General features: G+C 53.3%; 1 protein-coding gene across 7 annotated transcripts in view; it reads left to right on the top strand.

Moving 5' to 3' along the window:
* The window catches only part of pepd (peptidase D), a 720447-nt gene that overhangs the window by 649278 nt on the left and 47273 nt on the right, over positions 1–23896 (top strand). For all 7 annotated transcript variants that reach the window (XM_072517763.1, XM_072517762.1, XM_072517760.1 and 4 more), the window contains one exon: positions 8978–9126. In XM_072517763.1, coding sequence (XP_072373864.1) covers positions 8978–9126 — 149 coding nt within the window. The remainder of the gene's footprint in view (positions 1–8977; positions 9127–23896) is intronic.

Raw genomic sequence — 23896 nt, 5'->3', positions numbered from 1 at the left:
TATAATCCCCTCACCCCCACACCTCCCCCTCTATAATCCCCTCACTCCCACACCACCCCCTCTATAATCCCCTCACTCCCACCCCTCCCGCTCTATAATCCCCTCACTCCCTCACCTCCCCCCCTATATTCCCCTCACTCCCACACCACCCCCTCTATAATCCCCTCACTCCGACACCTCCCCCTCTATAATCCCCTCACTCCCACCCCTCCCCCTATATTCCCCTCACTCCCACCCCTCCCCCTCTATAATCCCCTCACTCCCTCCCCTCCCGCTCTATAATCCCCTCACTCCCTCACCTCCCCCTCTATAATCCCCTCACTCCCTCACCTCCCCCTCTATAATCCCCTCACTCCCTCACCTCCCCCCTAAATTCCCCTCACTCCCACACCACCCCCTCTATAATCCCCTCACTCCCACACCTCCCCCTCTATAATCCCCTCACTCCCTCCCCTCCCGCTCTATAATCCCCTCACTCCCTCACCTCCCCCTCTATAATCCCCTCACCCCCACACCCTCCCGTTCTATAATCCCCTCACTCCCTCCCCTCCCCTCTATAATCCCCTCACCCCCACACCTCCCCCTCTATAATCCCCTCACTCCCACACCACCGCCTCTATAATCCCCTCACTCCCACCCCTCCCGCTCTATAATCCCCTCACTCCCCCCTATAATCCCCTCACGCCCACACCTCCCCCTCTATAATCCCCTCACACCCTCCCCCTCTATATTCCCCTCACTCCCTCATCTCTCCCTCTATAATCCCCTCACTCCCTCACCTCCCCCTCTATAATCCCCTCACTCCCACACCTCCCCCTCTATAATCCCCTCACTCCCACACCTCCCCCTCTATAATCCCCTCACGCCCACACCTCCCCCTCTATAATCCCCTCACACCCTCCCCCTCTATATTCCCCTCACTCCCACCCCTCCCCCTCTATAATCCCCTCACTCCCACCCCTCCCCCTCTATATTCCCCTCACTCCCTCACCTCTCCCTCTATAATCCCCTCACTCCCACCCCTCCCCTCTATAATCCCCTCACTCCCTCCCCTCCCCCTCTATAATCCCCTCACTCTCTCCCCTCCCCCTCTATAATCCCCTCACTCCCTCCCCTCCCCCTCTATAATCCCCTCACTCCCTCCCCGCCCCTCTATAATCCCCTGACTTCCTCACCTCTCCCTCTATAATCCTCTCACTCCCTCACCTCCCCCTCTATTATCCCCTCACTCCCTCCTCCTCTATAATCCCCTCACTCCCTCCCCTCCCCCTCTATAATCCCCTCACTCCCTCCCCTCCCCCTATAATCCCCTCCCCTCCCCCTCTATAATCCCCTCACTCCCTCCCCTCCCCCTTTATAATCCCCTCACTCCCACACCACCCCCTCTATAATCCCCTCACTCCCTCACCTCCCCCTCTATAATCCCCTCACCCACACACCTCCCCCTCTATAATCCCCTCACTCCCACACCTCCCCCTCTATATTCCGCTCACCCCCACACCCTCCCGTTCTATAATCCCCTCACTCCCTCCCCTCCCCTCTATAATCCCCTCACCCCCACACCTCCCCCTCTATAATCCCCTCACTCCCACACCACCGCCTCTATAATCCCCTCACTCCCACCCCTCCCGCTCTATAATCCCCTCACTCCCCCCTATATTCCCCTCACTCCCACACCACCCCCTCTATAATCCCCTCACTCCGACACCTCCCCCTCTATAATCCCCTCACTCCCACCCCTCCCCCCTATATTCCCCTCACTCCCACCCCTCCCCCTCTATAATCCCCTCACTCCCTCCCCTCCCGCTCTATAATCCCCTCACTCCCTCACATCCCCCTCTATAATCCCCTCACTCCCTCACCTCCCCTTCTAAATTCCCCTCACTCCCACACCACCCCCTCTATAATCCCCTCACTCCCACACCTCCCCCTCTATAATCCCCTCACTCCCACCCCTCCCCCTATATTCCCCTCACTCCCACACCCCCCCTCTATAATCCCCTCACTCCCACCCCTCCCCCTATATTCCCCTCACTCCCACACCTCCCCCTCTATAATCCCCTCACTCCCACACCTCCCCCTCTATAATCCCCTCACGCCCACACCTCCCCCTCTATAATCCCCTCACACCCTCCCCCTCTATATTCCCCTCACTCCCACCCCTCCCCCTCTATAATCCCCTCACTCCCACCCCTCCCCCTCTATATTCCCCTCACTCCCTCACCTCTCCCTCTATAATCCCCTCACTCCCACCCCTCCCCCTCTATAATCCCCTCATTCCCTCCCCTCCCCCTCTATAATTCCCTCACTCCCACCCCTCCCCTATAATCCCCTCACTCCCACCCCTCCCCTATATTCCCCTCACTCCCACACCTCCCCCTCTATAATCCCCTCACTCCCACCCCTCCCCCTATATTCCCCTCACTCCCACACCACCCCTCTATAATCCCCTCACTCCCTCACCTCCCCCTCTATAATCCCCTCACTCCCTCCCCTCCCCCTCGATAATCCCCTCACTCCCACACCTCCCCCTCTATATTCCCCTCACTCCCTTCCCTCCCCCTCTATAATCCCCTCACCCCACACCTCCCCCTCTATAATCCCCTCACTCCCACACCTCCCCCTCTATAATTCCCTCACTCCCACCCCTCCCCCTCTATATTCCCCTCACTCCCACCCCTCCCCCTCTATCATCCCCTCACTCCCACCCCTCCCCTGCTATATTCCCCTCACTCCCTCACCTTTCCCTCTATAATCCCCTCACCTCCCCCTCTATAATCCCCTCACTCCCACACCTCCCCCTCTATAATCCCCTCACGCCCACACCTCCCCCTCTATAATCCCCTCACACCCTCCCCCTCTATATTCCCCTCACTCCCTCATCTCTCCCTCTATAATCCCCTCACTCCCTCACCTCCCCCTCTATAATCCCCTCACTCCCACACCTCCCCCTCTATAATCCCCTCACTCCCACACCTTCCCCTCTATAATCCCCTCACGCCCACACCACCCCCTCTATAATCCCCTCACCCCACCCCTCCCCCTCTATATTCCCCTCACTCCCTTCCCTCCCCCTCTATAATCCCCTCACCCCACCCCTCCCCCTCTATAATCCCCTCACTCCCACACCTCCCCCTCTATAATCCCCTCACTCCCTCCCCTCCAGCTCTATAATCCACTCACTCATACCCCTCCCCCTCTATAATCCCCTCACTCCCTCCCCTCCCCCTCTATAATCCCCTCACTCCCACACCACCCCCTCGATAATCCACTCACTCACACCCCTCCCCCTCTATAATCACCTCACTCCCTCACCTCCCCCTCTATAATCCCCTCACTCCCTCCCCTCCCCCTCTATAATCCCCTCACTCCCACACCACCCCCTCGATAATCCACTCACTCACACCCCTCCCCCTCTATAATCCCCTCACTCCCACACCTCCCCCTCTATAATCCCCTCACTCCCACACCTCCCCCTCTATAATCCCCTCACTCCCACACTTCCCCTCTATAATCCCCTCACTCCCTCCACTCCCCCTCTATTGTCCCCTCACGCCCACACCTCCCCCTCTATAATCCCCTCACACCCTCCCCCTCTATAATCCCCTCACCCCCACACCTCCCCCTCTATAATCCACTCACACACACCCCCTCTATATTCCCCTCACTCCCTTCCCTCCCCCCTATAATCCCCTCACCCCCACCCCTCCCCCTCTATAATCCCCTCACTCCCACACCGCCCCCTCTATAATCCCCTCACTCCCACACCTCCCCCTCTATAATCCCCTCACTCCCACACCGCCCCCTCTATAATCCCCTCACTCCCACACCTCCCCCTCTATAATCCACTCACACACACCCCTCCCCCTCTATATTCCCCTCACTCCCTTCCCTCCCCCCTATAATCCCCTCACCCCCACCCCTCCCCCTCTATAATCCCCTCACTCCCACACCTCCCCCTCTATAATCCACTCACACACACCCCTCCCCCTCTATATTCCCCTCACTCCCTTCCCTCCCCCCTATAATCCCCTCACCCCCACCCCTCCCCCTCTATAATCCCCTCACTCCCACACCTCCCCCTCTATAATCCCTTCACTCCCACACCTCCCCATCTATAATCCCCTCACTCCCACACCTCCCCCTCTATAATACCTTCACTCCCACACCTCCCCCTCTATAATCCACTCACTCCCACATCTCCCTCTCAATGATCCCTCACACCCACCCCCACATCTATCCCTTTACAATCCCCTCACTCTCTCCCCCACACTTCCCCTTTATAATCTCTCATTCCCAGACCCACACCTGCCCCTCTCTAATCCTCTCTCTAATCATAGATTATAGAACTTACAGTACAGAAGGAGGCCACTCGGCCCATCGAATGCGCCCTGGCCCTTGGATAGAGCTCCTTACCCAAACCTCCACCCTATCCCAGTAACCCGACCTAACCTTTTTGGACACTATGGGCAATTTACCATGGCCAATCCTCCTAACCTGCACATCTTTGGACTGTGGGAGGAAACCGGAGCACCCGAAGGAAACCCACGCAGACACGGGGAGGATGTGCAGACTCCACACAGACAGTGACCCAAGCCGGGAATCGAACCTGGGACCCTGGAGTTGTGAAGCAATTGTGCTATCCACTGTGCTACCGTGCTGCCAATTCCCCACACCTCCCCCTGTTTAATCTCCGCACTCTCTCTCCCATAGCTCTCCCTTCTATAATTGTTCCACTCTCTCCCGCTTACCTCCCTATATCTCTGTATTGGCTCAGTTCAATGGGAACAAAGGCCCCCGAGCGGGCGCATTTAGCTCTGTTCCCAGTGCTCGCAGTGGAGACTCAGTGGGGAACGCGTGGCTGAGGACATACACAGGCCCCGTTTTGTACACTGGGGTGCTCTGCTCACTGGAACTCCACAGTGTAGCGAGAGACCGGGGCTCCATTTTTAAATGCATCCGATCTCTGAGGCCCCCGAAGCAATCCCCAGCCCCCACACCCTTGCCCCAAAGGGCATCCCCACCCCAATCACGCACGTGCATAAATGCCAGCTTGGCACCACCACCCTGCCCAAAGAGACATACAACTGGGGGCCTCCGATCCCCTGGGAGACCCCCACGAGGGCCATTCCGTCTGCTCCCCGGTTATGGGGACCAGTGTTGAATGGCGCCCACCCAAGGACTCCCCCCATTGTGGGCGGGATTTACATTGCAACGTCCCCTGAGATCGCGTTGAATTACGCGAGGTGTTAGATCCCGGGAGCAGAGTCTCCTGGCTTTCACCGGCCACACTGCTTCTCCGATGCAGCGTGGCCGTTGGGTCGCACCCTGACCTTTTACTCCCCCTTTCCCCCATTGCCTTTCTCTCTCACTATGTTTTTCCCATTTCCTCTCCCCCAGTTCTCGCCTGTCTGCTCCCCTCCCTCCTTCATCTCTGTTTGTGAGTTTGCAGTTCAGGGCCGACGTGGGTTCACTGACCCTTGTGAGGATGGACGTGACCCAGCTGTGGGTCAGAGTTGTAGCTGACATTCCCACAGTTAGCTCAGCTATTCCTGTCACTTACTCTCTGGTTGAAATGCATTGCGCAGGACATGCTAATTAAATTTGAATTATTTTACCGAGAATATTGTCTCCTTTCCTGCCTCAGCAAGACCCACTGCCTTCAGCAAAGGAGGAGAACATTTGCAGGAACAAATTGGCACCAGCCCAACTTCAGTAACTTGTGAGGATCTGATACAGAAGCTGAGTGCGACAAATGGATAGGGAGCTTTACTCTGTATCTCACCCCATCCTGTACCTGTCCTGGGAGTGTTTGATGGGGACAGTGTAGAGGGAGCTTTACTCTGTATCTAACCCCGTGCTGTACCTGTCCTGGGAGTGTTTGATGGGGACAGTGTAGAGGGAGCTTTACTCTGTATCTAACCCCGTGCTGTACCTGTCCTGGGAGTGTTTGATGGGGACAGTGTAGAGGGAGCTTTACTCTGTACCTAACCCCGTGCTGTACCTGTCCCGGGAGTGTTTGATGGGGACAGTGTAGAGGGAGCTTTAATCTGTATCTAACCCCGTGCTGTACCTGTCCTGGGAGTGTTTGATGGGGACAGTGTAGAGGGAGCTTTACTCTGTATCTAACCCCGTGCTGTACCTGTCCTGGGAGTGTTTGATGGGGACAGTGTAGAGGGAGCTTTACTCTGTATCTCACCCCGTCCTGTACCTGTCCTGGGAGTGTTTGATGGGGACAGTGTAGAGGGAGCTTTACTCTGTATCTAACCCCGTCCTGTACCTGTCCTGGGAGTGTTTGATGGGGACAGTGTAGCGGGAGCTTTACTCTGTATCTAACCCTGTGCTGTACCTGTCCTGAGAGTGTTTGATGGGGACAGTGTAGAGGGAGCTTTACTCTGTATCTAACCCTGTGCTGTACCTGTCCTGGGAGTGTTTAATGGGGACAGTGTAAAGGGAGCTTTACTCTGTATCTAACCCCGTGCTGTACCTGTCCTGGGAGTGTTTGATGGGGACAGTGTAGAGGGAGCTTTACTCTGTATCTAACCCCGTGCTATACCTGTCCTGGGAGTGTTTGATGGGGACAGTGTAGCGGGAGCTTTACTCTGTATCTCACCCCGTGCTGTACCTGTCCTGGGAGTGTTTGATGGGGACAGTGTAGAGGGAGCTTTACTCTGTATCTCACCCCGTGCTGTATCTGTCCTGGGAGTGTTTGATGGGAGACAGTGTAGAGGGAGCTTTACTCTGTATCTAACCCCGTGCTGTACCTGTCCTATGAGTGTTTGATGGGGACAACGTAGAGGGCGCTTTACTCTGTATCTAACCCCGTGCTGTACCTGTCCTGGGAGTGTTTGATGGGGACAGTGTAGAGGGAGCTTTACTCTGTATCTAACCCCGTGCTATACCTGTCCTGGGAGTGTTTGATGGGGACAGTGTAGCGGGAGCTTTACTCTGTATCTCACCCCGTGCTGTATCTGTCCTGGGAGTGTTTGATGGGAGACAGTGTAGAGGGAGCTTTACTCTGTATCTAACACCATGCTGTACCTGTCCTGGGAGTGTTTGATGGGTACAGTGTAGAATGAGCTTTACTCTGTATCTAACCCCGTGCTGTACCTGTCCTGGGAGTGTTTGATGGGGACAACGTAGAGGCCGCTTTACTCTGTATCTAACCCCGTGCTATACCTGTCCTGGGAGTGTTTGATGGGGACAGTGTAGAGGGAGCTTTACTCTGTATCTAACCCCGTGCTGTACCTGTCCTGGGAGTGTTTGATGGGGACAGTGTAGAGGGAGCTTTACTCTGTATCTAACCCCGTACTGTACCTGTCCTGGGAGTGTTTGATGGGGACAGTGTCGAGGGAGCTTTACTCTGTATCTCACCCCGTGCTGTACCTGTCCTGGGAGTGTTTGGTGGGGACAGTGTAGAGGGAGCTTTACTCTGTATCTAACCCCGTGCTGTACCTGTCCTGGGAGGGTTTGATGGAGACAGTGTAGAGGGAGCTTTACTTGTATCTAACCCCGTGCTGTACCTGTCCTGGGAGTGTTTGATGGGGACAGTGTAGAGGGAGCTTTACTCTGTATCTAACTCTGTGCTGTATCTGTCCTGGGAGTGTTTGATGGGGACAGTGTAGAGGGTGCTTAACTCTGTATCTAACCCAGTGCTGTACCTGTCCTGGGAGCGTTTGATGGGGACAGTGTAGAGGGTGCTTTACTCTGTATCTCTCCCCGTGCTGTACCTGTCCTGGGAGTGTTTAATGGGGACAGTGTAGAGGGAGCTTTACTCTGTATCTAACCCCGTACTGTACCTGTCCTGGGAGTGTTTGATGGGGACAATGTAGAGGGAGTTTTACTCTGTATCTCACCCCGTGCTGTACCTGTCCTGGGAGTGTTTGGTGGGGACAGTGTAGAGGGAGCTTTACTCTGTATCTAACCCCGTGCTGTACCTGTCCTGGGAGGGTTTGATGGAGACAGTGTAGAGGGAGCTTTACTTGTATCTAACCCCGTGCTGTACCTGTCCTGGGAGTGTTTGATGGGGACAGTGTAGAGGGAGCTTTACTCTGTATCTAACTCTGTGCTGTATCTGTCCTGGGAGTGTTTGATGAGGACAGTGTAGAGGGAGCTTTACTCTGTATCTAACCCCGTGCTGTACCTGTCCTGCGAGTGTTTGATGGGGACTGTGTAGATGGAGCTTTACTCTGTATCTAACCCCGTGCTGTACCTGTCCTGCGAGTTTTTGATGGGGACAGTGTAGAGGGAGATTTACTCTGTATCTAACCCTGTGCTGTACCTGTCCTGGGAGTGTTTGATGGGGACAGTGTAGAGGGAGCTTTACTCTGTATCTAACCCCGTGCTGTACCTGTCTTGGGAGTGTTTGATGGGGACAGTGTAAAGGGAGTTTTACTCTGTATCTAACCCCGTGCTGTACCTGTCCTGGGAGTGTTTGATGGGGACAGTGTAAAGGGAGCTTTACTCTGTATCTAACCCCGTGCTGTACCTGTCCTGGGAGTGTTTGATGGGGATAGTGTAAAGGGAGCTTTACTCTGTATCTAACCCCGTGCTGTACCTGTCCTGGGAGTGTTTGATGGGGACAGTGTAAAGGGAGCTTTACTCTGTATCTAACCCCGTGCTGTACCTGTCCTGGGAGTGTTTGATGGGGATAGTGTAAAGGGAGCTTTACTCTGTATCTAACCCCGTGCTGTACCTGTCCAGGGAGTGTTTGATGGGGACAGTGTAAAGGGAGCTTTACTCTGTATCTAACCCCGTGCTGTATCTGTCCTGGGAGTGTTTGATGGGGACAGTGTAGAGGGAGCTTTACTCTGTATCTAACCCCGTGCTGTACCTGTCCTGGGATGTGAAATAAAATGAATGTTGTTCAGATTGTTTGATGTTGTTGTGGATTTAGTCTCTGCTGTGTGTAGGCCTGTATGTGAGAAGTGAAGCTCTGTGATTATCTTTTCCTAATATACTGATTTTGTATTTACAGCCTCTTCGATATGGGAGGTGAATATTATTGCTATGGCTCTGACATCACCTGCTCATTTCCAGCCAATGGCAGGTTCACTGCTGACCAGCGAGATATCTACCGAGCCGTTCTGAAAGCATCGCGGGCCGTGATGAGCGCCATCAGACCAGGTACACTGAGAGCTGTCCTCTCCCTTCCTCCCTAACACCTTTATTTTGTTAGCCAGTAGATTTGAAATGAAAATGAAATGAAATGAAAATCGCTTATTGTCACAAGTCGGCTTCAATGAAGTTACTGTGAAAAGCCCCTAGTTGCCACATTCCGGCGCCTGTTCGGGGAGGCTGGTACGGGAATTGAACCGTGCTGCTGGCCTGCCTTGGTCTGCTTTAAAAGCCAGCGATTTAGCCCTGTGCTAAACCAGCCCCTGTGCTAAACCAGATTTGCCACGTTTTGAGATAGTACCTTCATAAAACACCCCAAGGTGCTTCACATGAGCAATTATCCAACAGAATTTGACACTGGAGCACACACCACATGCACCCTGTTGGTGCTAATGGCCAAAAGCTCGGTTCAAGAGGTAGGTTTGTAAGTGTGTCTTGAGCGGAGAGTGTGGTGCCGGGATTTAGAGAGGGACACCTCCTGCTTGGGCCTGAGGCTACTGAATGCGTAGCCACCAATGGGGGAGCGCTTAAAGAAAGGATGTTGAAGAGGTCAAGCTGGGGGGACGCAGAGATCTGCAAGTTGTCAGGTTTAATTCTGATACACGATACATGTCGGGGGTTTGGTCGGATCTCAGACAGGTGTTGGTCCATTGTGAGGCTGGTAAACAACAGGAACGTGCTGGGATCCAGACATACCTGTCGCACCCTGTGGGTGGGCTGTTTATAATTAAATCAGAATGAGAGCCCCCCCCGCCCCACACAAAAATCTACCCCCCCCCCCCCCCCCCACACACACACACACACAGAAACCCCAGAGCACTAACCGCATACTTAGCTTTTAACTCAGTGACCATCCCACTGTGTCTAATTCAAGGAGAATCAATGACCTGTAAATTTTATCTCCCTGACTGGAGGTTAGGTCAATTCATTGTTCCCCAACCAAAAGAACACAATTTGTGGGGTTTTGGGGTAAATTCAAGAAATGGGTTTTGGGTGCGGTCTAACCAAAAGAAAGTTCCCTGCCGACCGGGGTTAAGCGGGTGATTACCGGTGCTCGCAGCGGCGAGAAGCACCTCGCTGTCTAATGGGACTTGGTTACAATCCGGGGACTCGGCGGGAAACGTCCCACCGTGGCCACATTTGGTCCCGTTCTCTGCACTGAGGCCGCGCTGGCCAGAATTCCTCACTGCAGGAAGAGATCGGGGTGCCAATGAAAAATAGCCTCCTTATCCCTCAACCCCCAACGTGACCCTTGAAACCCCCAAATCCCTGTCTCACCTATAAGCCCCCCCCCCCCCCCCCGCACCCCCACCTCACATGGGCAGGGATGATAAACCCCGAGGCCCAATCCCTGGCGTGGGAAAAATTCCAGCCTGGCACCTTAACAGTGCCCACCTGGTACCCATTGCCAGGCTGGCAAAGGTTCAGGTCACTCCATAAGAGGGTCATTTAGGAGTCAGGGTAACAGTGGGGAAGAAGCTCATTTTAAGCCTGTTCGTGCGTATTCTCAGATTTTGTATCTCCTGCCCGATGGAAGAAGTTGGAAGTTGGAAGAGTGAGTAAGCCGGGTGGGAGGGGTCTTTGATTATGCTGCCCGCTTTCCCCAGACAGCGGGAGGTGTAGACAGAATCAATGGATGGGAGGCAGGTTTGTGTGATGGACTGGGCTGTGTTCACGACTCTCTGAAGTTTCATGCGGTCCTGGGCCGAGCAGTTGTCATACCAGGCTGTGATGCAGCCCGATAGGATGCTTTCTATGGTGCATCTGTAAAAACTGATAAGAGTCAATGTGGACATGCCGAATTTCCTTAGTTTCCTGAGGAAGTATAGGCTCTGTTGTAGCATCGATGTGGGTGGACCAGGACAGATTGTTGGTGATGTGCACACCTAGGAATTTGAAGCAGTCAACCAGCTCCACCTCGGCCCCGTAGATGCAGACAGGGGTGTGTACAATACTTTACTTCCTGAAGTCAATAGCCAGCTCCTCAGTTTTCCTGACATTGAGGGAGAGATTGTTGTCGTTACACCACTCCACTAGATTCTCTATCTCCCTCCTATACTCTGATTCATCATTCTTCAAGATCCGACCCACTACGGTCATGTCACCAGCAAACTTGTAGATGGAGTTGGAACCGAATTTTGCCACGCAGTCGTGTGTGTAGAGGACGTATAGTAGGAGGCTACGTACGCAGCCTTGCGGAGCCCTGGCAATGAGGACTATTGTGAGGAGGTGTTGTTGTTTATTATTACTGATTGGGGAGCACGAGGAACACGTGGACAGCACGGTAGCATAGTGATTAGCACTGTTGCTTCACAGCTCCAGGGTCCCAGGTTCGATTCCCCGCTGGGTCACTGTCTGTGCGGAGTCTGCACGTTCTCCCCGTGTCTGCGTGGGTTTCCTCCGGGTGCTCCGGTTTCCTCCCACAGTCCAAAGATGTGCAGGTTAGGTGGATTGGCCATGATAAATTGCCCTTAGTGACCAAAAAGGTTAGGTGGGGTTACTGGGTTACGGGGATAGGGTGGAGGCGTGAGCTTGGGTGGGGTGCTCTTTCCAAGGGCTGGTGCAGACTCGATGGGCCGAATGGCCTCCTTAAGCACTGCAAATTCTATGATCTATGATTGTGGTCTATGGGTCAGTAAGTCAAGGATCCAGTTGCAGAGTGAGGAGCCAAGTCCTAGGTTTTGGAGCTTTGATATGAGCTTGGCTGGGATTATGATGTTGAAGGCAGAGCTGTAGTCAATAAATAGGAGTCTGACGTAGGGGTCCTTGTTGTTGAGATGCTCCAGGGATGAGTGTAGGGCCAGGGAGATGGCTTCTGCTGTGGACCGGTTGTGGTGGTATGCAAATCGCAGTGGGTTGCAAGGCATTCTGGGAGTATGGAGTTGATGTGTCTCATAACCAACCTCTCAAAGCATTTCGATGTCAAGGCCACCAGACGGTAGACATGGAGGCACGTTGCCTGGTTCTTCTTTGCCACCGGTATGATGGTGGTCTTCTTGAAGCAGGATTTCCCTGCTTACGTTTCTGATTATATGCCGGGAGAAGGAGCACTGTCTTGTGGTCTGATTTCCCAAAGTGCGGTCGGGAGATCGATTGGTGGGTGCCCTTGATGTTTGTGTAGCAGTGGACAAGGATGCTGGGGCCCCTGGGGGGGCAGGAGATGTGCTGGTGAAATTTTGGCAGTACCCTCTTGAGGTTGGCTTGGTTGAAGTCCCCGGCCACGATGATCAAGGCCTCCGGTATTCCGTTTCACCGTTATTTATAGCGGTGTACAATTCATCAAATGGATGGCATCCTGATGGCTTCACTTCATCATTTATAGTGTAGTCTCCTGGGTCGGAATGGAGTTATTGCCCAGAGCTACGAGGACATCACTCTTTAAAGTGACTTTTGTTTTAGCTTCAGAGTCCACTGAAATGGAATAAACTGGCAGAAAACAGTGGCCGTCTTTGTGCTTCTGCAAGTGGCATCATCCAGTCTGTTAACTTCCATGGGATGTGAAATGGTGGAGGAGAGGGGCAGAGTAACTCCGATCCTACGTCATCACTGTCCTTGAACCCTCAGTGCTCTTGTCAGGACAACCACCTGAGCTCTCTGGCTGCCTCTCAAGAATTCAGGCCTTCAGACACACCCCTCGAACCTGCCCAGGGTCAAGGTTCATTGCCAGTCTCTGGCCGATTGCAGCCTGTGCCCCAGCTGCCGAAGTAGAGATTGATTCAGCTGGTTTGTGACCGGCCCCAGAAAGCCTGAGAGAGTGTCGAAAGCATTTCTCCTCGGATACCAATCTCAGGCGACAGTGTACACCCACCGTTATTGTGCCCCTGTGTTTCTTAGCCACAGAAAACCATTTTTGTCAGATAATGTGCAAATTCCAAAAGACATTCAGTACCCCGAAGGGTTAATCTGTGCTGTTTCAGTTAAGTGAGGAGTTAGCAGTGATAAAACCGGTCACTGCTGCTGTGTCTGCTTTACTTTGCACATTCTCGTTTTTTGTGAATCTGTTTGCTTGTTACCAAACCCAGGGGTCAAACCTGTGTGGTCTTCTCCATTTCAATGACTCTGAATACATAGAACCTAGGAGCAGGAGGAGGCCCTTCTGCCCTTCGAGCCCGCTCTGCCATTCAACATGATCACGGTTGACCCTCGACCTCAATGCCATGTTCCCGCTTTCTCCCCATAGCCCGTTAAAATCTAAAACATTATCTGCCTGTTTCTTGAGTACATTCAGAGACTTGGTGCGGAATCCTCCGCACCTTCGGGGGCTAGGCCGGCGCCGGGGTGGTTTGCGCCCCGCCGGCTGGCGCAGAAGGGGCTTGATGCCACGCCAACTGCCGCCGAAGGGCCTCCGCCAGCTGGCGCGAGTTGGCGCATGCGTGGGAGCGCAGCATGTGCTGGCGTCATCCCAGCGCATGCGCAGGAGGGGTTCATTTCCGCGTCGGCCATCGGTGGGCCCCGATCGCAGGCCAGGCCACCGTGGGGGCACCTCCCGGGGTCAGATCCCCCCGCGCCCCCCCGAGGACCCCGGAGGCCGCCCGCACAGCCAGGTCCCGCCGGTAAGTACCTACTCTAATTTACGTGGCGGGATCGGCCAATAACGGGCGGTCACTCGGCCCATTGCGGGCCGGAGAATCGCCGGGGGGGGGGCTGCTGCCACCGACCAGCGCGGCGCGATTCCCGCCCCCGCCAAATCCCCGGCGTCGGAGAATTAAGCAGTCGGCGGGGGCGGGATTCACACCACCCCCCAGCGATTCACCGACCCGGGGTGGGGGGTCGGAGAATCCCGCCCTTGGCCTCCAGTCAAAGTGTTGTAGTATGGAGAGATAGCTGGCTTTATGATCAAGACTGCCATTTGCAATTTAAAAATGATTTGGCTTGGCTTTTTGACATTTTGTGGATAACACAGGTGTTTGTAAATTTAATAAGAAGGGGTGTCGTCGCCATGTTTATTTCGGAACTTCACATCTTTCTTTCTCATGATGCCCGTCTTCCTCACTTCCTGGGTCCGTATCCCTCTATTCCCATCTCATTCCTCTATTCATCAAGAAGCCTCTTAAATGCTGCTGTCGTCTCTGCTTCCACCACCTCCTCCGGCAGCGAGTTCCAGGCACCCAGTACCCTCTGTGTAAAAAACCTTCCCTCACACATTCCCTCTAAACCTTGCCCCTCGCACCTTAAACCTATGCCCCCTAGTAATTGACCCCTCTACCCTGGGAAAAAGTCTCTGACTATCCACTCTGTCCTAGACCCTCATAATTTTGTAGACCTCTATCAGGCCACCCCTCAACCTCCGTCGTTCCAGTGAGGACAAACCGAGTTTATTCAACCTCTCCTCATAGTTGAGGCAGAAATTTTAAAATGCAGTAAACCAGCTGGACAAACTCACGCTGAATTTGAGAGGGTGAAGAAAAACAGTTTTGATGGTTCTATACGAGCGTTAAATGTTGAGGAAACGTACAAATCCCGTAGAGAGGTGTTTCTTTTAGAAGAATGTAAAGATTCACTTCCATTGGTTAGTAAGACGCATGTTGAGGAACAGAAAGTTAAAACTACTGGATAGGCAGCAGAGCTAGCTGATGGAATTGAGAGAGACAGGGAAGTGTCGGAGTCCCCACTCTAATCAGAATCTTCTTCTCCGTGCTCCTGACCTGTGCCTTTCCTGGAGTTATTGGAGGGAGTTTACCTGCACACTAGGTCAGACGGAAACCTCTACAATCTAGCACGGCTGAAAGCCAAGGCCAGAACACATTCCTTCCTGATCAGAGAACTCTTCCACGCTGACACCATGATCTACTAGAACGCTGAAAAAGGTTCGAAGGGCGAAATGGCCTGCTCCTCTTCCGAGAAATCCATGATCCAAGCCAAAGGAATGCCATGACACACAGTAAACTGGGAATAAGGAAACTGGCTCTGCCACCACTCACGCCTGTGGATCTCTGCCAGTATTTCTGTGTGCTAGCTCCATCGTGTCTGTAGGGAACCTTGAGGGCCTGCTTTCCTGAGCTTGGATATTAAACAAATGGTTGGCCAATTTTCAGAATTTTACTGTTGTGGGTTGTGACGAGTGTACGAATTTCAGACATATTGTGTTCTATGTATTGGGTGCAGTCAGGGTTAGTTTGTGTGACCGCTGCAGTCATGTTTTAAAGAATCCTGGTTTTAAAAGCAGCTCGGCTTTCTAGAGCCAGAGGTGCAATTAAAGCATCATAAAAGTTTGGGCGAATGGACTTTTATTTACAGTAAGAGGGTTACCTGCAGTGTAGTTAATTAGAGACATTGGGTTCAGCTTAGCAAGATGATGCAGTTATTAGGATGAGCCAGGGGCTGATGCAGTCAGGTGTTGAGCTTTTCAGAGTTTTTGTTTTTGGCTGGAAGGGAAGCTGAGAAGGTTTCTGAAGAAATGTAGCCAGAGATTCTGCATTATTCTGACAGGGAGTCAGGTCTCTTTCTTTAAAGCAGTCTCGAAATATCACTCTTTCTCAAAGTGGAGTATTCAAGACATCGCTGTACAGCAAGTATTGCTGAGTGCTAACTATTTAAAAGTGGATTGGGATCAGAGATGGTTTTGTTGTTTGAGTGGGAATAAAGATAGCAGTTAAGGGTTATTGTGTCACTGTATTGATTAGCATTGTTTAAGGGGTAATTGGAAACTACTTTCTGGTGTGATGTTGAAGATATTTTAATTCTGTGTTAGTAATAAAGTTTGTTTTAATTTACCATTTCCCTATTTGGGGTGAAATCACACCTGGAGCAAGGTAGCCTTTCCTCAGTCTTACAAAATTAAAATTAAATATTGGGGTTTCTGTCCAGGACCCGGGCCCCTGTTGGATCTGGTCTGGAATTGTAATGGGGTCAAGCTAATGGAATCCAGCACTAAAGTGGCACGATAAATGACAGGATTTCCAACGTCTGTATTGTTCTTGGCAGCAGGTTGTAGCAGGTCTGTGGGGCATGGGTTCACTCTCCAGGGATTCCACACACAGCCTCTCACCAGTTCCTGATCGCACCCTGCCTGAAATGGACAGACCTGTTTAAACCCCTCTCCCCTTTCTCCACATATCTTCGTGGAGCTGCTCTTTCAAATGGAAAGGATTTTGCATTTCCGTAGCGTTGTTCATGACATTAGGATATCCCAAAGATTCACAGCCATTGAGGGTCTTTATGAAGTATAAACACTGCAGTAATCTCGAAAAAGCTGCAGCCAGTGTGCGCATTGAAATCCCAAAGCAACAATCAGACAAGTAGTCAGATATCTTGTTGACTGATGTTGGTTGAGGGATAAATATTGGCCAGAGCAACGGACCGAACTGCCCGTCCTCTTCAAAACGTGATGGGATCTCAGACCTCCACTCGAGAGGGTGGTCAGGTCCCCAGTTTAAATCTCATTTGAAAGATGGTTTAAATTTATACCTATTTCATCTCGATCATCTCCCAGCTCTTCTCTCACACACACAAAGAGGAGAAATGAACTTCGGAAACTAATTGTAGTTAGCCAGTATGGGGCAAGGGGATTTTGCGTGGGAATAACACAGGAGAGGAGAATATTTGACTGAGTCAACAAATGGAAAAGTTAGCTTGTTTTCCGATGAGGAATTAAGGTGAATAATCTCATTTGTACATGTGTAGGCAGTTTGAAAAAAATCTGTTTGCACTAAAGCGATAGACATCATCTGTGCTTAATAGGTATCAGGATGTGTTGTGTACAGAACCATGTTTGGCATGCCCAGCGGGCTGAACTTGTTCAGGTTACTTGAGGAGAAAGCTGAGGCCGTCGCCTGTGACCTAGCAACGGCCTGCCAGGGCTTTGTGAGTGAGGGTAGTTTCCCCGGGTAGCAGTGCTGCTGCAGTCCTTCATCTCCACCCGCTTTCCATGGAGATGCCTCCCTGTCTCCACCTGAAGCAGGGGATATAGAATCATAGGAGCACGCAAGGAGGCCGCTCTGCCCTTCACACCTGTACTGGCCCTCTTAAGAACCTGTCCAATTTTTCCACACTCTTCTCCAGAGCCTTGCAAATATTTTCCCAATCCCCTTAGAAAGCTACAGTCGAGCCTGACTCCGTTTCCCTTTCGGGCAGCACATTCCAGATTAGAATAGACTAGCTCAGTAAATTCTAGTCAGCTTAAAACCGTCACTTCTGTCAGTGCGAACAGTTTATTTTACTCACTGGATCGAAATGCCTCAATTTTCAATGCCTCCGCTAAATTTCCTCTTAACCATCTCTGGTCAGTGGCGAACAATCGCGGTTTGGCAAGAATATTTACCCAGGAATGGAACTAAAGACAATCGTATTGAGGTAGATCAGACCTGCAGCACTTCATCACATTCCAGAGCGCTTCACACCCTGTCAATTACCTGCGGCTGTTGTTTTAAACCGGGACAGTTTGAAGCCAATTACAACACAAAAGCGTCCAGTGAGACGAGGTTACTGTAATATTGGTGATGGTGGTCGAGGTTCCGATGTTGAGCAGGAGATTGAGAGGTGTTGCCTGATTTTAAAACGCTGTGATGGATCATTCACATTCTCCTGAGAGGGCAGAGTGCTTCAGTTTAACATCTTGGGCGAAATTCTCCGGAAACGGCGCGATGTCTACCGACTGGCGCCCAAAATGGCTCCAATCAGACGGGCATCGCGCCGCCCCAAAGGTGCGGAATGCTCCACACCTTTGGGGGCCGAGCCCCAACATTGAGGGGCTAGGCCGACGGCGGAGGAATTTCCGCGCCAGCTGGCGGAAAAGGCCTTTGGTGCCCCGCCAGCTGGCGCGGAAATGACATCTCTGGGCGGCGCATGCGCGGGAGCGTCAGCGGCCGCTGACAGTTTCCCACGCATGCGCATTGGAGGGAGTCTCTTCCACCTCCGCCATGGTGGAGACCGTGGCGGAGGCGGAAGGGAAAGAGTGCCCCCACGGCACAGGCCCGCCCGCGGATCGGTGGGCCCCGATCGCGGGCCAGGCCACCGTGGGGGCACCCCCCCGGGGCCAATCGCCCCGCGTCCCCCCCAGGACCCCGGAGGCCACCCGCCCCGCCTTGTCCCGCCGGTAAGGTAGGTGGTTTAATTTACGCCGGCGGGACAGGCATTTTAGCGGCGGGACTTCGGCTCATCCGGGCCGGAGAATCGAGCGGGGGGGCCGCCAACCAGCGCGGCGCGATTCCCGCCCCCGCCGAATATCTGGTGCCGGAGACTTCGGCAAACGGCGGGGGCGGGATTCACGCCAGCACCCGGCGATTCTCCGACCCGGCGGGGGGTCGGAGAATCTCGCCCCCGATCTGTGACCCTTGTGGCATCTAAGCTTTTGGAGTGTGACTGAAATCTATAACCTGCTGATTGAGTAATTGTAATCTCAACTGTGGCTTAAGAGGTGAAAGTTCTACCCACTGGCACCAGAACCACCTCTGAGCCAGGAGGTTGTGTTCAAATTCCACTCCAAAGACATGAACACAATCCAGTTTGACACTTGTACAGTACTAAGAGCACTGTCAGAGGGTCAGTACTGAGGGAGTGCTGCACTGTCAGAGGGTCAGTACTGAGGGAGTGCTGCACTGTCAGAGGGTCAGTACTGAGGGAGTGCTGCACTGTCAGAGGGTCAGTACTGAGGGAGTGCCGCACTGTCAGAGGGTCAGTACTGAGGGAGAGCCGCACTGTCAGAGGGTCAGTACTGAGGGAGAGCCGCACTGTCAGAGGGTCAGTACTGAGGGAGAGCCGCACTGTCAGAGGGTCAGTACTGAGGGAGTGCCGCACTGTCAGAGGGTCAGTACTGAGGGAGTGCTGCACTGTCAGAGGGTCAGTACAGAGGGAGTGCCGCACTGTCAGAGGGTCAGTACTGAGGGAGAGCCGCACTGTCAGAGGGTCAGTACTGAGGGAGAGCCGCACTGTCAGAGGGTCTGTACTGAGGGAGTGCCGCACTGTCAGAGGGTCAGTACTGAGGGAGTGCTGCACTGTCAGAGGGTCAGTACTGAGGGAGTGCTGCACTGTCAGAGGGTCAGTACTGAGGGAGTGCTGCACTGTCAGAGGGTCAGTACTGAGGGAGTGCCGCACTGTCAGAGGGTCAGTACTGAGGGAGAGCCGCACTGTCAGAGGGTCAGTACTGAGGGAGAGCCGCACTGTCAGAGGGTCAGTACTGAGGGAGTGCCGCACTGTCAGAGGGTCAGTACTGAGGGAGTGCTGCACTGTCAGAGGGTCAGTACTGAGGGAGTGCTGCACTGTCAGAGGGTCAGTACAGAGGGAGTGCCGCACTGTCAGAGGGTCAGTACTGAGGGAGTGACGCTCTGTCAGAGGGTCAGTACTGAGGGAGTGCTGCACTGTCAGAGGGTCAGTACTGAGGGAGTGCTGCACTGTCAGAGGGTCAGTACTGAGGGAGTGCCGCACTGACAGAGGGTCAGTACTGAGGGAGTGCCGCACTGTCAGAGGGTCAGTACTGAGGGTGTGCCGCACTGACAGAGGGTCAGTACTGAGGGAGTGCTGCACTGTCAGAGGGTCAGTACTGAGGGAGTGCTGCCCTGTCAGAGGGTCAGTACTGAGGGGGTGCCGCACTGTCAGAGGGTCAGTACTGAGGGAGTGCTGCCCTGTCAGAGGGTCAGTACTGAGGGAGTGCTACACTGTCAGAGGGTCAGTACTGAGGGAGTGCTGCACTATCAGAGGGTCAGTACTGAGGGAGTGCTGCCCTGTCCAAAGTCTTGAACCAAAGTCTATCTGTTCTTTTGATTGAATATAAAAGTTCCCACGACTCGATTGAATACAGGATGAACGGCAGGACCCTGGGAAGCACCTGGTCAGAGAGATCTTGGGCTGCATGTACACCCGTCCCTTACGGTAGCAGAGCAGGTGGATACAGTGGTCAAGAAAGCATATATCGGGGAGGCACGGTGGTGCAGTGGTTAGCACTGCTGCTTCACGGTGCTGAGGACCCCGTTTCCATCCCGCCCGCGGGTCACTGTCTCTGTGGAGTTTGCACATTCTCCGTGTCTGCTTGGGTCTCACTCCACAACCCAAAGATGTGCAGGGTAGGTGGATTTGCCATGATAAATTGACCCTTAATAGGGGAAAAAAGAATTGGGTACTTTAATTTATATATAAAAAAATAATCCATATGGTATTCGTGCCTTTATTAGCCGAGGCAGGGAGTTTCAGAGCAGAGAGGTTATGCTGGAACTGTATAAAACAGTTGGTTTGGAACAGCGAGAGTATTGTGTGTGGTTCCGGAATCCACATTACAGGAGGGATGTGATAGTCACTGGAAAGGGGGCAGAGCAGATTCACCAGGATGCTGTCTCGGCTGGAGAGTGTTAGTTATGAAGAGAGATTGGACAGACTGGGGTTGTTTTCCTTGGAGCAGAGGAGACTGAGGGGAGGACATGATTGAGATGTATAAAATTCTGAGGGGCACAGATAGATAGACAGGAAGAAACTTTTCCCCTTGGTGGAGGGATCAGTGACCAGGGGGCAGAGATTTAAGGTGAGGGGCAGGAGGTTTAGAGGGGATGTGAGGGAAAACCTTTTACCCAGAGGGTGCTGGGAGTCTGGAACTCGCTGCCTGAAAGGGGGATGGAGGCAGAGACCCTCAGCACATTTTAGGAGTATTTAGATGTGAACTTGCGATGCCAGGGCAGACGGGCCGAGGACTGGGAAATGGGGTTAGAATGGTGAGCTGGTTATTATTGACCGGCGTAGGCGGGATGGGCCGAAGGGCCTTTTCTGTGCTGTAGACTCTATGGTCGGGATTCTCCGATCCCGCGCCAGGCCACCGATTTTCCGGCGCCCGTGGGGTCGCCGCCGCACTGGTCAGGGGCCGTTGAGAAGGGCCCACTCGCCGATTCTCCACGCCTCGACAGGCCGAGTGCCCGCCGAGTTCAGCCGAGTCCGCCGGCGTAGGTTACGTATGATCCTACCCAGCGGGACCTCGGAGTTCTGGCTGCGGGGGCTGTCTTGATGGGGGGGTGGGGGGATCCGACTCCGGGGGGGGGGCTTCACGGTGGCCTGGCCTGCGAACGGGGCCTACCAATTGGCGAGCGGGCTAATTCCGTGGGGGCCTATGTTCCTCCGCCCAGGCCCCTGCAGGGCTCCGCCATATTGCCCGGGGGCCAGCGCGGTACGGGAACCCACGTGCACGCGCAGACCCGCGCCGTCCGTGGCACGCCGGCGTTCGAGCGCCGGAGCAGCGGACACCACTCCAGCGCCATACTAGCCCCCGAGGGAGGGGTGAATACCTGGGCCTGGAGGCTCGTTGACGCCGGAGTGGCTCACGCCGCTTTTGACGCCAGCGTCAGAACTTGACCGCGGGACGGGAGAATCCCGGCCTGTTACTCTATTACAAAGAAGAGCGGGGCGATTTCCTTGGTTAATATTTATCCCTCGACATCACTGAGGCAGATTGCTTGGTCATCGACTTCATTACTGTTTGTGGAATCTCACTGTGCATAAATTGACTGTCACATTACCTGTGCTGCAACAGTAAAATGCTTTGGGTGTTGTGTGATTATTAAGGGCTCTACAGAATGCTTTCTCTTCCTTACCCTGGGTGCCTAGAGTCTTAGAGCTTATATTTTGATTTTTAAAAGATGAAATAGTTTGAGACAAATGCTGACATATTTGGACTGCTATTTTACAGCAACTACCCCCCTCCCTCACCACCTCATTCTTGGCAATAACCCCTCGCTCACCATTCTCCCCACTGTCTCGTCCCCCCACACAATTGGGGACGGTGGTCTTTTACAACCGACAAAACGGCCACCAATCCTCCGTCTGGTGGGGGGGCAAACAGGCACGAAGCGTAGAGCACCCGGCTCTCTCTACCGATATGGTCGGAGAATTAGCGGGTCTGTGGCTGCGCAGGCGCACAGCGGCCACGCCGTGCAACATGGCGCTGGCGGCGCATGGACCCAGCCTGCAAAATAGTGTCCCCCTTTGGCCAGGCTCGCCACCCCTGCGGGTACAACCCCCCACCAGTGCCGCCAGCCCCCGCCAAAGTGCCCCCTGTCCGTGGATAGGCTCCCATCCCCCGATTGTGGTGGTGCTGGACTTAGTCCGCAGCCGCCACGCTGAGTTCCCGAAAATAAATACCACGAGTGACTGACGCCGTCGGGAACTCGGCCCGTTGGGGGCGGAGTGTCGGGGGGAGGGCCTCCGGTTACGTCCTGAGTCCTTCCCGACAGCGTACACTGCTTTGCAGGGGGCAGAGAATCGCAAAAGCGGCGCCGACCCCGATTTCGGCGCCAACGTGGATTCTGAATGCGGTTTTGGCGTCGGAGACCGGAGAATCACCCTCTGAACTCTCCCTCGGTGTACCCGAACAGGCACCGGAGTGTGGCGACTAGGGGATTTTCACAGTAACTTCAATGTAGTGTAAGTGTAAGCCTACTTGTGACACGAATAAAGATTATAATTATTAATTCCTACCCCCCTCCCACCCCCACGTGGCTCTGGATCGGATGTTTGTCTGATTATGATCCTGTTGCCTCGGAACGTTTGACTACATTAACTGGACAAAGCTGTTATCAGATGTCCTCACTGAGTTGTGGGGGGGTTGGGGATGGATGATGTCGATTGGTTTGAAGCTGTTTCGCCAGCGAGTTTCACTGGCTTCACACTGGAGCAGCTCCATTCACTTTTCCAAGTCACATTCAGGGAAAGACAAGAATCCTGGCTGGAAAGTTTGCCTTGTTTATAAATATTGTTTCTGTTCCAGCTCAGAGATATGATTGAGTACCTCCTGCTCCGGACTTCTCCACTCAATCCTTTTTGAGCATGTCAGTGCTGGCGGGCGGGCGGGCTGGGGGACCTAGCCTCTATAAACACATGTGCGTGTACTGGCCATCTCTGGCCTCCGCTGCATCTGCTGTTGTTTTGTAAAGCCTTGCTTAAGAGAGCTGCAGACATTCTCCCTGATGCTCAGCTGTTCCCCAGCCTCCAGTATCTTTCCCTAGGAGATGTTTATCGTGATACAGAGCGCAGGTTTATGTTCCTTTAGGTGGCAGCTGGATCATTGTGTTCTCAGCTGACACTTTCCTCTGCACTTCAGACACGGAGCACGAGTCCCTGAGTCACTCTTTTTTGTACAAATGGTATTTCTCCTGTCCTTGACCCTGACAAGCTCCTGGCACTGCGATTCTAATATAATAATAATCTTTGTTAGTGTCACAAGTAGGCTTACATTAACACTGCAATGAAGTTACTGTGAAAAGCCCCTAGTCGCCACATTCCGGCGCCTGTTCGGGTACACGGAGGGAGAATTCAGAATGTCCAATTCACCTAACAGCACGTCTTTCGGGACTTGTGGGAGGAAACCGGAGCACCCGGAGGAAACCCACGCAGACACGGGAGAACGTGCAGACTCCGCACAGATAGTGACCCAGCAGGGAATCGAACCCGGGACCCTGGAGCTGTGAAGCAACTGTGCTAACCACTGTGTTACCGGGATTAGCCAGCAAACTGTGGTAATATTGGTTAACTTCTGACGAGTATGTTGAATCAGCAGGAAGCTGGAAACTGCAGACACATCAGAAAATTCTGTCGCAGATAGACCTCGTTGAAGCCATATAATTAGTGTAAATGCGTGCGTGTGTGTCTGTATGTATATCTGTATCTGTGTGTCTGTATGTGTGTGCAAGTGTGTATCTGTGTGTGTGTGTCTTAAGTGTGTGCGAGTGTGTCTGTGTGTGAGTCTAAGTGTGCGAATGTGTGTCTGTGTGTGTGTGCAAGTGTGTATCTGTGTGTGCGTGTCTTAAGTGTGTGCGAGTGTGTCTGTGTGTGAGTAAGTGTGTGAATGTGTATCTGTGTGTGCAAGTGT

The sequence above is a fragment of the Scyliorhinus torazame genome, chromosome 10 (genome assembly GCF_047496885.1).
Source record: "Scyliorhinus torazame isolate Kashiwa2021f chromosome 10, sScyTor2.1, whole genome shotgun sequence".
NCBI lineage: Eukaryota > Metazoa > Chordata > Chondrichthyes > Carcharhiniformes > Scyliorhinidae > Scyliorhinus > Scyliorhinus torazame.
The sequence above is the reverse complement of the archived record's forward strand: the minus strand, read 5'-3'. Positions and strand labels throughout refer to the sequence as shown.